Raw genomic sequence first — 11,696 nt, 5'->3', positions numbered from 1 at the left:
CACCCATGAGTACATCCACGTGTACATCCATGCGTACTCTAAGCCTACATCCACACGTGCACTCACGTGTACATCCATGCCTACATCCATCCATAGATCTGTGTCTATATTCATGCCTACATCCACACATACACCCACGGACCCGCATACCCCCTGCATCCCCACATCCATGCTCCCACCTCCCTCAGGCGCTGCCCAGAGCTGTGGCACGGAGCCAGGACCCCTCAGCACCGGGGCCGAGCTCCGGAGTGGTTTCTCCTCCGGGAGAAGGGCCCCCCCTCTGTGTCCCGTGGGGCCGCCCCGAGCCGCGGTGAGGGGCGGTGGCGGCTGCGGCGGAGGCGGGAGGAAGCAGCGCTCCGCCCGCGGGGCCGCCCCGAGCCGAGCCGAGGTGGCGGGGAACCGAGGACAAAGGTGGCCGTGCGGGACCGGGTGCAGGGCCGGGAGCGGGACCGGGAGCGGGGCCGGGAGCCGGGGGTGCCCCGAGGCGGAGCGGGGCTGAGAGGGCCGCAGCCGGAGGGGTGGGGGGCGGGTCCTCCTCTCCCAAACATCCTCAAGACTTTGGGGACCCCAAAAAGATCCTCAAGGTACCGGGGAGAAAGGGTCCCCACTGCACCCCGGAGCTGGGAGCCCAGAGAGCCCCCGTCTCATCTCCTCGATCCCTGCTACGTGGCTTAATGGGAAAACAATAATCCTGGTGCCCATCTGCTTTGTGCAGGCTGGGGGACGGTGAAACACGCCGGAGCCATCAGCCGGAGCGGGAACACCAGGGTGCCGGACCCCACAGTCTCCTTACACCATCCGATCCCGGATCCAGCGCTCCCACAGCCGCCCTCACATCAGCGATGCTGGCGGATGCCGAAGACCGGAGCTAGAAGCTGAATCAAGGTAGGCAAAAAGCCTGGCACAGCGAGGCCACGGCTGGTTAGGGGACAAGGGGAGGGTGGCCTTGCCCGGGCGACCGGGCTCATGGCCACGGCTCTCTGGAGCCGCAGCCGAATCTGCGGCGCAGGTCATAATTCCTCCCTGTGTGAAGCAGGGAGGAGCGAAGCAGCACGGGGCAAACACGGTGCTGGCGGTCAGGTCACCTGCATCGGGTGACGTGGGGCACTGTGAGCCCTGCCTGGGGCTCCTCCATGGGAAAACACTCAGTTGGGGTTAAATCCCCTCTCCACGGAGCCCTGAGCCACCCACCGGCCACATCACCTTAGCTGGAAGCGGAGTTATCCCGGCTATCACGGGGCTGTTTATTCACCAGCTCCATTTCCTGGGCACAAAGGCTGCTGCTGCCAAGAACAAGCCGATGGGTTATTACAGTGCAATTAAAGCACACTCATCCTCAGCATCCATCCTCTATCCCTGCAGGACACGGAGCCATGAAGCTGAACGAGCGGAGCCTGGCTTTCTATGCTACCTGTGACTCCCCGGCTGACAACGCCGGCTTCCTCTACAAGCGCGGCGAGCGGCACACAGCGTACCACCGCCGCTGGTTCGTGCTGAAGGGCAACATGCTCTTCTACTTCGAGGAGCGGGAGAGCCGGGAGCCGGTGGGTGTCATCGTGCTGGAGGGCTGCACCGTGGAGCTCTGCGATTCGGCCGAGGAATTCACCTTCGCCATCCGCTTTGGTGGCACCAAGTCCCGCACCTACGTGCTGGCGGCAGAGAGCCAGGCTGCCATGGAGTCGTGGGTGAAGTCGCTCTCACGAGCCAGCTTTGACTACATGCGCCTGGTGGTGCGGGAGCTGGAGAAGCAGCTGGAGGAAATGAGCTATGGGATGGCCCGTGGGTGTGCTGGGGGATGCCGGGGGTCTCCCAGCTCCTGGAAGCCAAAGCCCTCGGAGCTGGAGCGGTCCCTGGAGCGGCTGCCGGCTCTGCCCGCTGTCTTGCCGAAGGAGAATGGCTGTGCTGTGTGGAACAACGCATCGGGAGCGAACCGGCCACCCGAAGCTTCAGGTTGTGGTGATGCTGCTGGTGATGGGAACCCGCTGCCACCGCCGCTGCCACCACGCAGGCGGGCATCGAGCACCGAGGTGGGCAGTGCAGTGGTGGAGAGCCCGTCCTCCTTCTGCCGGCTCCATGAGTGGTACGGCCGGGAGGTGGCTCAGCTGCGGCGGGACTGGCTGGAGAGGCAGCGTGGTCCCCAGCCCTGAGTGATGGCTGAGCCCTGGGGACCCACCAGGACCCGTAACAAGGAGATGATCATTGTTGGTGCTGCATCAGTCTCATCATCACTCTGGGATGTGCAGCCCTGTCTATGGTGGTGATGGACACTGCTGATGGTGCCACCAAGGGCTCAGCGGTGAGGGACACCGGTGCTGCTCTGTGATGGTGAAACACCAGTCCAGCACTGATGGCATGAAGCCCCTGGGCTTTGGGAACTGACAGGCTTTTGGGCATCTTGTGCCAAGGCAGCAGATGCTTCCTGCCTCTCAAGCCTTGCCCAGCAAGCAAGCAGGCTACAAACCACTTCCTGGCTGATGCCTGCTGGGATTCCAGCACTGCACTGAGTCTGGTGGGACCTCCTGGTGCTCTTGCAGTGGTATCATACACGGACAATACTTTTGGAGAAGGATTTGGATGGGATCTCACTGGCCTGAGCCCCTTTGTGGGTATTCCACAGCCAGGGACCCTGCTACCACCTTCCCCTCCCTGCACTGAGCTCGGCCGGATCCCTCTGCTTCAGCAGGATGTGGTCTGAAAATGAAAATATCACTGAGCGCAGCCCTTCCTTAACAGCAGCAGCTTCCCGGGGAGCTGGTGACACCCGGCCCAGGGTGTTCCACACAAGGCAATCGCTGCTTGCAGCCTTGGGTGAACCCCTGGTGAGGGCAGGCCCGAGGGAATGCTGCAGCTGCAGGCACCCCTGTGCTGGATGGGTATTTCAGGGCAGGGCATCACCGCTGCGCTGGCTTCCTAAGGGGAAGCATCACTCATGGTGGTAATGGGAACGTGTGTGTCAGCACGGAGCGTGTCGAATGATTCATGTGCCAAACCGGAGTGAAGCCAGTGTCTTGTGCTAGTGGTGCTCTTTTCTGCTCCCAGCGGTTTGGATTGACACTAAGGCTGCTGACTTGGAGGTGACCTGGGTTTGAGCTGGGTGGCTCTGGCTCCCTTTGCCCCACTGGGACAAGCACAAGACTTTGCTACAATAAAAGTTGTTTCAGAAATTCCTGCCTGTGCCAGGTTCTTGTTTGTGCCTTTAATCCCCTTCCTTCCATGGGGCTGGGCAGCGACAGGGTCACCCAAGTGGGACACAGCCAACGCCAGGGTCTTGCAGTGCCCTGGAGCCTGACATGCCTGTAGGGATGGGATGAGATGGATGGGCTAGGATGGTGCCACACTGGGGATATCAGGATACCCAGTGCCAGGGTGGTACCATGGCAGGGACAGCACAGTTCTGCTTCTCTGTGATGGCTTGAACAGCCAGGCACAGGTGATCAACATGGGGGTTTGGGCATTAGAAAATGACTGGGAGCACAATGCTCCTATAGTTTCACCCATGGAAGTGGTATTGGGTGCCCCAGTATGAGTTGCTGGTTCATTACAGGTTCAACAGGGTGTTACAACTATCCCATCAAAACTAGGGTTACAGGCAGCACTGTGTGACGCCACTCAGGTTTGGGTGCTCCTATTCAGGTTGCCCTGTGCACTTGGTGGGACATCCCAAGCCATCTGACAAGGGCTCTTAGCCAGGGACAAATTACCTGTCCCCTTGCTGGTGACAGTGTTGGTGCCAAGTGGAAGTGGCCAACATGACCCCATGTCCCTGCCTGCAGCACCTCCATGAACATCTCCAGCTTCTTGCCAACATCATTGAGGTCCATGTCTCTTGGAGAAACTGAGGCACGAAGCCAGGCAGGTCACTTGCTTGCTGAGAGCACTGTAGAACCCTGAGCCTTGCTCCTGGCCGCCCCACTTGGTGTTTTGGCATTTGGAGTGGTGCTGCCGAGGGCAGTGGGGTGCAGCCGTACCCACAGCATCCAGAAGGTTAACGTGGCCCCATCAGTCGGCTGTGGAGGAAGGTTCTGGTTTCCATGGCAGCTGTCCCGGCTTTTCCAGACGTTCAGATATTTATTAGAAACAAATCCATCCCAACATGTTAGCTGACAAACAAGCTTGAACAGATATGCGACATATGGATTTATTAATCCATCAAATGCAAACACCCCTGCCTCGTGTCAGGAGCTGCAAACATGCCCGGTGATGGGCGGCTCTGAAGAAGAGCTGTGCCAGGGTGCCATGCCATTGAGCCAAACCTAATGCCAAAGGATGCTAAGGTACCCAAGGGGCAGGAGCAAACCCGCACTGGGGATGAACACAGGACTTTCACAGGGCAGGATCCCTGCCCGTTGCAGGGGGTTGAACTAGGTGACCTTTGAATGTCCAACCCATACTATTCTATGATCTCACCTTGAGCCATTTCACACCACCAGGAGATGTTTATGGTGGTGAGAGCTCTTGCCACAAACCCAAAGCAAGGCTGTGATTTCCAGCATCAACCCAGGCACCAAGCTCCCATCCCATCTGCCTCCAGACAAAACACACTCCAAGGGCAGGGTCGTATCCAACTTCTGTATTTAGTGGCTCTTTACAGAACTTGCTCCTTCCAAAATTGTTAAACAAAGTTCATCGATCTCATAGAAACTTTAGAAGTACAGTACATGAGCCTAACAAAAACGTGACCGGTATGTCCCGCCAGCTTTAATACAACAGGATTGCCGCGTCCGAGACCATCCTAAGTGCTTCCTTGAATCCCATTCCACTAAAGCTCCCGCTAGCACACAACAGAGAAGAGCAATGATCATATCTTGACCTTCTGCAGAGTGGTGGCAGGGAAAAGAGTGGCCATGGGCAAGCTGGGGCTCTCTGGGGCAGGGTAGGTGGGCAAGGAGAGCCGTGCCTCCACTTTTAGCATCTCTCACCGACCACCACCCATGTATAAAAATACCTTCTCTTCTGATAAAAACGTATAAATCAGTCAATGCATAGCCTCAGAGCCTGCAGGGAGCCCTCCCGATGGCGGTGGCCACGCTGGGTGATGGCTGATGCCATGCGGGCAGGGGACAGGGAAGAGCAGCCCAGCATGGGCCACCCCATGGTGTTTAAAGGCATTTTGATAGCAGAGCCCAGCTGGTGGTGGTGGGGTTGGGAGGTGGCACGGGGTCAGCCCTGGAAAGCCAAAGCTCAATGGTGCTTTGCTCAATTCAGGTCTGAGCTTGCTCAATTCAGGCAGGAGCCTGGTGTGACAATCCGGGCCTCATCCTGGCTTCATGGGCAGCCACTGCCTGGGAATACGGCTGCAGTGAGGGGATGCTCCTCCTGCTCGGGTGCTCTCCCTAAGTAAAAGTGCTTCAGCCACCAGAGCTGGCTGTGATGCTGGGAGCAGCCCCGAGCAGGGTTCGACCCCCTGTGAGCAGGCAGCTCAGTTTTGCGTGCTCATCCCCAAGCACTGGTGCCCCAAGGGCAAAGCTCAAAGGCTCCATCTCTTCTTTCCCAAACAGACGATGGCAGAGCATGGGGAACTGGGATCCAATGGATACCCATTCCCAGCGAGCTGGAGCCACCCCTGAGCATCACACCCAGGTACCTCTTCCCGTCTCGCTCCCAAAATCACAAGCACAGGTTGCTCTCATTGCTTTTGCATTGGTTTTCCTCTTCCTTTGGGAGCTGGCAGGAGCTGCACCGTGCCTTATCGGGGCTGCCACTGCTTACCGGCTGGAGGAAGCACGAGGGACAGCGTTGGGACCATGCTACATCTTGTTCCAGGAGGCTAGTGCAGACATCTCTACAACATATACAACCGCACGGGACATTCTGTGTTACAAAGGTTTCCAAGAACATAAACCACCAGAACTAAATACATACTCGATGGCATCAGGGGGGTCGCTTTAGAGTCTTCAGGGACTATGTCGCAGTCTCTGGCTGGGGCAGAAGCGATGCGGTGTCTTACAGACAGAGGTGGAAACTGCTCAGCAAACGTTCAGTCCATTTGGTCAGTCTCATAGTGCTTCTCGATGGCTTTGCTCAGTCTTTTCCTGGGGGATTTTCCTTTGTTTTTAATCTCATCCAGTGGCAAACTACAAGACTTCAGTGTACATTTAATGACACGACTGCTACATCATCTTCATTTTATAGCTATCTTTAATATCAAAGCAGCTTAAGCTGTTAATAAATTCCAAAGTATCCTTTTATTAAAATATCTAAAAGAGGTCTATAAATATTTTTTGTTTTCCTTTTTTTTTTTTTTTTTGCTTTTTGCTTTTCTAAAACCGTTCCCAGTTTTTCACATTTAAAACAAAGCTGGGGGAGATGTGGCTTCGTCATGGGGGCCACCCCCTTTTCCATGGCTGCTCCATGGCGCCGGCTGCCTGTCGCCTCTCGGTGCGTGCTGCATTTAACAAAATATATGTATATATATGTGGGTGTCTCTATATCTCCAGGGTGTGGGAGGGCTCAGAACTCCCACTCGAGGGCCTCCTCGCGGTTGGCAGCCCGCTCCAGGCGGTGGATGATGTTGTTGAGGTTGGCCATCTTCTCATGGCGCCGCTGGACGCTGGTGCTGAGCCGGGGGCCGGGCGCCGGCGGCAGCGCCGGTGACACCGGTCCAGCGGACGATGGCCCCGGTGAGGCTGAGCCGGCGAGGCCGGGCGAGGATGCTGCCGAGGGCGATGTTGGGGAGACCTCCAAGCTGCAACGGGATGACCCCGATGAGGACTGGGAGCTGTCGGGATGCGGCGGTGGCGGCGGTGGGGGGCCTGTGGTGGCGGCACCGGCACGGCCCCCCCGCCGCGGGAGGCTGCCAGCACTGGGGGCAGCAGCTTGGGGGGCTGCCCCCCGATCCTCCTGCGGGGGTCCAGTGCCCTCGGCCGCCCCGGCTGGGCTGTGTGAGTCCCGCCGGCGGCCCCAGCCACCTGCCTCCCCCTGCTCCTCCTTCACCTTCACAGCGGCACAGGGGTGCTCGCCCCCCCCAAACACAGGTTTACGGTCCTCCGTGTCCGAATCGGGGCTATGGGGGGCCCGGCGCACGGGGATGGGTGTCCCACTGCTCTGCTCTGGATCTGTGTCGTTGTCCGGTGCGCCCTCCACCAGCATCTCCCGCCGCATCCGTGACCTGTCGGGATACAGCCATGGAGGGTCGGTGGCCAACACCCATCATCCCACTCAACAGGCACTGCATGTCTTGGAAAAGCATCTCCAGCCATAAAAATGCAGTCACACCGCTTGGGATGGAAAAACCCCACCTTGCTGGCCTTCAAAACACTTATTTTTGGGAAAAACACACTGCTTGAACACGGGGAATGTGTTTTGCAACACTTTGGGGCTGTTTCCAGCCAAACTGAGACAGTTTTTGTTAATACTTATCATTTTTCAAAGGTTTCTTCAGAGCAGTTGCGTTACAGGCTTTTCTGGAACCATTTGAGTGGAAAGGTTGTGGGCTTGAAAACACCATTAGTCAATGTATATGTTTTCATACTGTTTTCTATAGGGGAAGGAGCAAAACACATCATCTGGGCTGTTGACTCAGAGCTGGCAGCACTTGGAGTGCGCCTGGAGAGGACCCAGGAGCCATGTATGCACCTAGAACACTGCCTAAGGATGAAGCCTGTGCTGTTCCCGCACTGTGGGGATGAATCCTGTGCTCCAGGAGCCTCCATAAGGCTTTCCTGCACCCACAACAGAGCTCCTGCTCAGCGGCAAGTGGTGTCCCACACCAGTGAGAAAGTGGACATGAGCATGGTAATTGCTTTAGATGCTCAACACGACTTGGTCAAGCTGGTCAACACCTCTTGCCTACCCATCAACCAGGGCGCATGCTGCATTACAGCTGCAATCCAGCACCACGCGTGGGTCTGCACCTTCCCATCTACGCAAGAGGGACTGGGAGGACTGGAAGAGCAACAACAACACCCTCTTTGTGGCTCAGCACCATCAGATATCCACAGCCCAGGAGCGCCCATACCTGTAGTTGTGGAACCAGTTGATGACGGTGTTGGTCTTGAGGTTGAGCTGGAAGGAGAGCAGCTCGATGGTCTGCTGCGAGGGGTAGGGCTCCAGCTGATAGGCTTTCTTCAAGGCTTCCTTCTCCTCTGGGGCCAGCACCACTCGTGGCTTCTTGATCTGGAGGAGGCTGAGGTCCTGCGGCTGCAGGCTGGGGCTGGCGCACTCGGAGCGGGCGCTGGGGGACTCGCTGTCCGAGCCGGCGCTCATCAGCCCGTACCGACGCTTCAGGTAGGCTGCAGGAGAGGAGACCCAGCTGCGTGCCCGGGGAGCCCCCCTGCTAGCCCAGCACCCCGGTCCCATTGGGGCTGCACCACCCTGGCCCTCACCTTTCTTCTCCAGCTTCTTCATGTCGCGCAGCTTCTCCACGTTAAGGGGGTCGTTGAGCCAGAGCTGCATGCGGACGAAGGGCTCCCTCCCCTTCAGGCTCAGCTTGTGCCATGGCTTGGGCCTGGAGAGGAGATCGGACACCGAGCCCTGCGTCAGGCCCAGGATGCTCTCCCCAAACAGCCGCTGGCCTGGCAGAGGAGAAGCAGAGGTGGTTAGAGCGGGGCAGAGCAGCGTGGTGGGTGCTACAGTGCCCCCATGGAGCGGGAGCACCCCCGCTTCCCAGCCAGCATCTTCCCCAGCATGCCGGGATCCCACTGAGCACCCACAGAGGACAAGGAGGGGTCTGTGGCTACGGGAATTGGGGCGATGCATCCATGCAGCCTCACCAGCAGCTCCCGAAAACCCGGGCGGAGAGAGGATCCGCACCTAAATTGTTGTCCGTCAAGACCTCCTTGACCTTCTTGGTGATGGAGTAGGTGTCCAGCTCCGGGGACATGGCGACGATCTCCTGGATGCCCACGGGTCCCTGGCTGTTGGGGTACATCTTCCCACCCAGCGCAGGCGTGGACCGGCTCTCGGGCTGCTGGTTTTCTTTGCTGCTCTCCAAGGCCAGGGTGAGGGGCTCCTGGCAGCCCTTTTCGTGCTCAGCGGGGCTGGGGGGCGGCGAGGGGGACGGCTGGGGCTCCACCGGGCTGGCTGTGTGACACCAGGGCAGAGGGGTCAGCGGGGATGGTGGGGTGGGATGGGAGAGGGCAGGGACCCTGCGGGAGCAGGAAGGATGTTCTGGGGATGCTGGCAAAGTCTCACCAGCAGCTATGGCAAAGCAGGAGGAGCCAGTGGAAGAATTAAGGAGAGAAAACACCACTGATGTATAAAATAAAACCCAGTTTTATTTCATATCTGTATCTATATCTATGCCAGGCACAAAGCCAAAGATTTCTGGTTTTATTATTATTTTATTATTATTAACGTAGGTAATTTCAACCCCCCCTTCTGACCAAATAACTTTTGAGGATCTGTATAACAGCCCATAATTGTCTAAGTGACTAATTAAGGGGGTTTAAAATGAGCTGGATGCATTAGAGGAGAGGGGGATAAAAGGGGATTGCCAGGACTGGGGTGTAGGTGCTGAGGAAGCTCTTTCCAGTGCTGGGGTGGGAGGAGGATGAACTTGCCCTGTGCTGGGATGCAGGGAATGCATGCAGAAGCATTGGGAGCACTGATGGCACTTGGGGACCGCAGGGACCGCGGTGGCACTTACCCTGGGAAGGTGGCGGCTGCTGGCTGATGCCTTGGCCCAGCTGGTCTGTCAGCCAGAGCTGCATGCGGATGAAGGGCTCCCGACCCTTCTGCGTCAGCTTGCTCCATGGCTTGGGCCGTGACAGCATGTCGCTCACGCTGCCCTGGGACAGCCCCAGCACCTAGGGACCGTGCATGTGTCACCCACCAGCACTGGGCTGCTGCCTGCCCTCGGTCCCCATGCCAAGGAAGGCTGCCACCCACTGCTGCGCTCATGGCCCCATGGCATGTCCAAACCCCTTGGCCTCAGCCATAGGTCCTGCGACCATGGTGGGCCCTCCTAGGAAACCCAGTGGGATGGGAGGATGGTCCCTGCAGGGCTCTGCGCAGGGGACAAGGTGTTTCTGGTAGGAAGCACCTTCAACCAGTTGGTAATGACCACTGGGAGACCATTTGGGGTTGAGTCAAACCGTGAGGACTTGGCATCCTCCAAAAGGAAACCCACTGGGAAGAGTGGCCACCCTCAGAGGAGCTGGCGGAGGCCCCTAACGAGCCCAGGGCTTGGGGTCATGGAACAAGGGGGACAACAGACCCCCTTTCTCCAGGCTGGTACCTTCTCTCCGAAGATCCTTTGGCAGATGCCGTTCTTGGCCAACTTCTCCTTGACCTGCCGGGTCAGCTCCAGCGTGTCCACCTCCCTGTACATGTACATCTCGTACTGCTCCGGCGTCAGCGGCGGCACCGTGGGCTTCAGGGTCCGTGGCACATAGGCGGGGTAGTAAGAGAGGCGACCACCAGCAGCCGGCTCCGTGCCGGCTCCCTCTGCCTTCACCTCGGTGAGCCGGTGTGGCTCATCATCTGCCGGCGGCAGCTCCTCCTCATTGGTGCCCCCTTCACTGGGCTCACCCCGCGGCCAGCCCCGACCATTGGCCATGCTGGAGTAGCTCGAGGAGGAGGAGGACAGTGAAGGCGAGACAGAGGTGTAAGGTCGGCTGAGCAGGCTCCGCTCCGATGCCCAGTGCTGGTCAAAGTAGGAGCCAGCATCGCCAATCTCCGACTTCACCTTCCGGATGATGCTCTGGACAAAGGCGGCGGGGGAGAGGACAGCCAGGGGTGTCTGTGGGGGGCCAGGGCTGGCCCCGTTCCCCTCCTCTTGCTTGACATAGGTGGGGACAATGTTCTGGCTGACAGTGGCCAGCGTGGAGCGCTCGGTGGGTGGTGTGTCCCCGGGGCGCCCGCTGCCCCCCGATTCCATCTCCAGCAGCGCCTGCTGCTGTGCCTGCATCTCCCGCCGCGCCTGCTCCAGGATGCTCTTGATGGCATCTTCCGAGCTGCTGCCGCCTGCCCCGTTGGCCACTGCTTGCGATGCCGATGGTGTTTTGGGTTCCCCTGGAAAGAAAAGGGGTGAGGGGAGCCCTGAGGAGCAGCAAACGTTGTTTTACCATGTGGCCATAATACAACGCAGGAGAAAAGGGATTTGGAGCGCTCTCTATGGCATGGGTGCAGATCAGAAGGACCAGCAGCACCCACAAAGCGAAAGCTGCGACGCAAAGCTCAAAGCCTCCTTTTTGACGACTGCAAAATAAATCCCATTACCAAAGATTGAAATAGACAAACATGTTTGTTTTCCCTGTCTGTTTTTCCACCATTCCTGTCTAATTCAATTCTCCAGGATTCTGCTTTCTCAGCATACTACCTGTTCTAATGTATTTCGTTTCTTGTAATTGACTGCGAGCGCAGCTGCTTTAATGATTCTTTGTGCCAGATGGATCTTGCATCCTCATTTAATCATCTGGTTTGGGGCACAGGGGAGGAAAAGGGTAGATCCAAAGTTTCCAAAAGCCCAGATGCAAGCGCTGCTGCATGGGGAGTAATCTTCCATCCCTATTGACCAGCATTTCTTCCCACCATACCCCAGATTTCCTCTATGGATGTCAGTGGGAAAAATGCCCCCAAAGGCCCATTTTGGCCATGCCAATGCTGCTCCATGCTGGGTGCCCAGGGCCACCCTGTTCAGGAATACCGTGAGTGCCAGGCTTGGCATGATCTGAATTACGTTTCCTAGGGGATGCAGAAACTCCTGTGCTGGACACTCTGTTGGTTTTGTGGGTGTTTCATGGGTTCCCCCATGG

At 57.9% G+C, this 11,696-nt stretch overlaps 2 protein-coding genes across 13 annotated transcripts in view; one reads left to right on the top strand and one right to left on the bottom strand.

The window, feature by feature from the left end:
* Positions 1-326: 326 nt before the first annotated feature.
* On the top strand, positions 327-2,347 carry PHETA1 (PH domain containing endocytic trafficking adaptor 1). Its single transcript, XM_061466391.1, has 3 exons — positions 327-411; positions 716-885; positions 1,363-2,347. The coding sequence occupies exon 3, from the start codon at positions 1,374-1,376 to the stop codon at positions 2,145-2,147; it is 774 nt and encodes a 257-aa protein (XP_061322375.1). The 5' UTR covers positions 327-411; positions 716-885; positions 1,363-1,373; the 3' UTR covers positions 2,148-2,347.
* Positions 2,348-4,555: 2,208 nt separating this feature from the next.
* CUX2 (cut like homeobox 2) overlaps positions 4,556-11,696 on the bottom strand; it is a 64,306-nt gene continuing 57,165 nt past the window's right edge. For all 12 annotated transcript variants that reach the window (XM_061466383.1, XM_061466381.1, XM_061466385.1 and 9 more), the window contains 6 exons: positions 10,178-10,953; positions 9,587-9,746; positions 8,752-9,021; positions 8,325-8,513; positions 7,958-8,231; positions 4,556-7,108 (listed from right to left, as the gene is read on the bottom strand). In XM_061466383.1, coding sequence (XP_061322367.1) covers positions 6,451-7,108; positions 7,958-8,231; positions 8,325-8,513; positions 8,752-9,021; positions 9,587-9,746; positions 10,178-10,953 — 2,327 coding nt within the window. In that variant the 3' untranslated portion in view covers positions 4,556-6,450. The remainder of the gene's footprint in view (positions 7,109-7,957; positions 8,232-8,324; positions 8,514-8,751; positions 9,022-9,586; positions 9,747-10,177; positions 10,954-11,696) is intronic.

Source organism: Pezoporus flaviventris, unplaced genomic scaffold (assembly GCF_033815535.1).
Source record: "Pezoporus flaviventris isolate CSIRO_AGI_PZ_B2104156 unplaced genomic scaffold, CSIRO_AGI_Pfla_v1 ptg000041l, whole genome shotgun sequence".
In the NCBI taxonomy this organism is placed as follows: Eukaryota; Metazoa; Chordata; class Aves; order Psittaciformes; family Psittacidae; genus Pezoporus; species Pezoporus flaviventris.
The sequence above is the reverse complement of the archived record's forward strand: the minus strand, read 5'-3'. Positions and strand labels throughout refer to the sequence as shown.

Excerpts from the sequence above, each read along its gene's own strand:
- PHETA1 (XM_061466391.1), top strand. The coding sequence starts at position 1,374 with ATGAAGCTGAACGAGCGGAGCCTGGCTTTCTATGCTACCTGTGACTCC.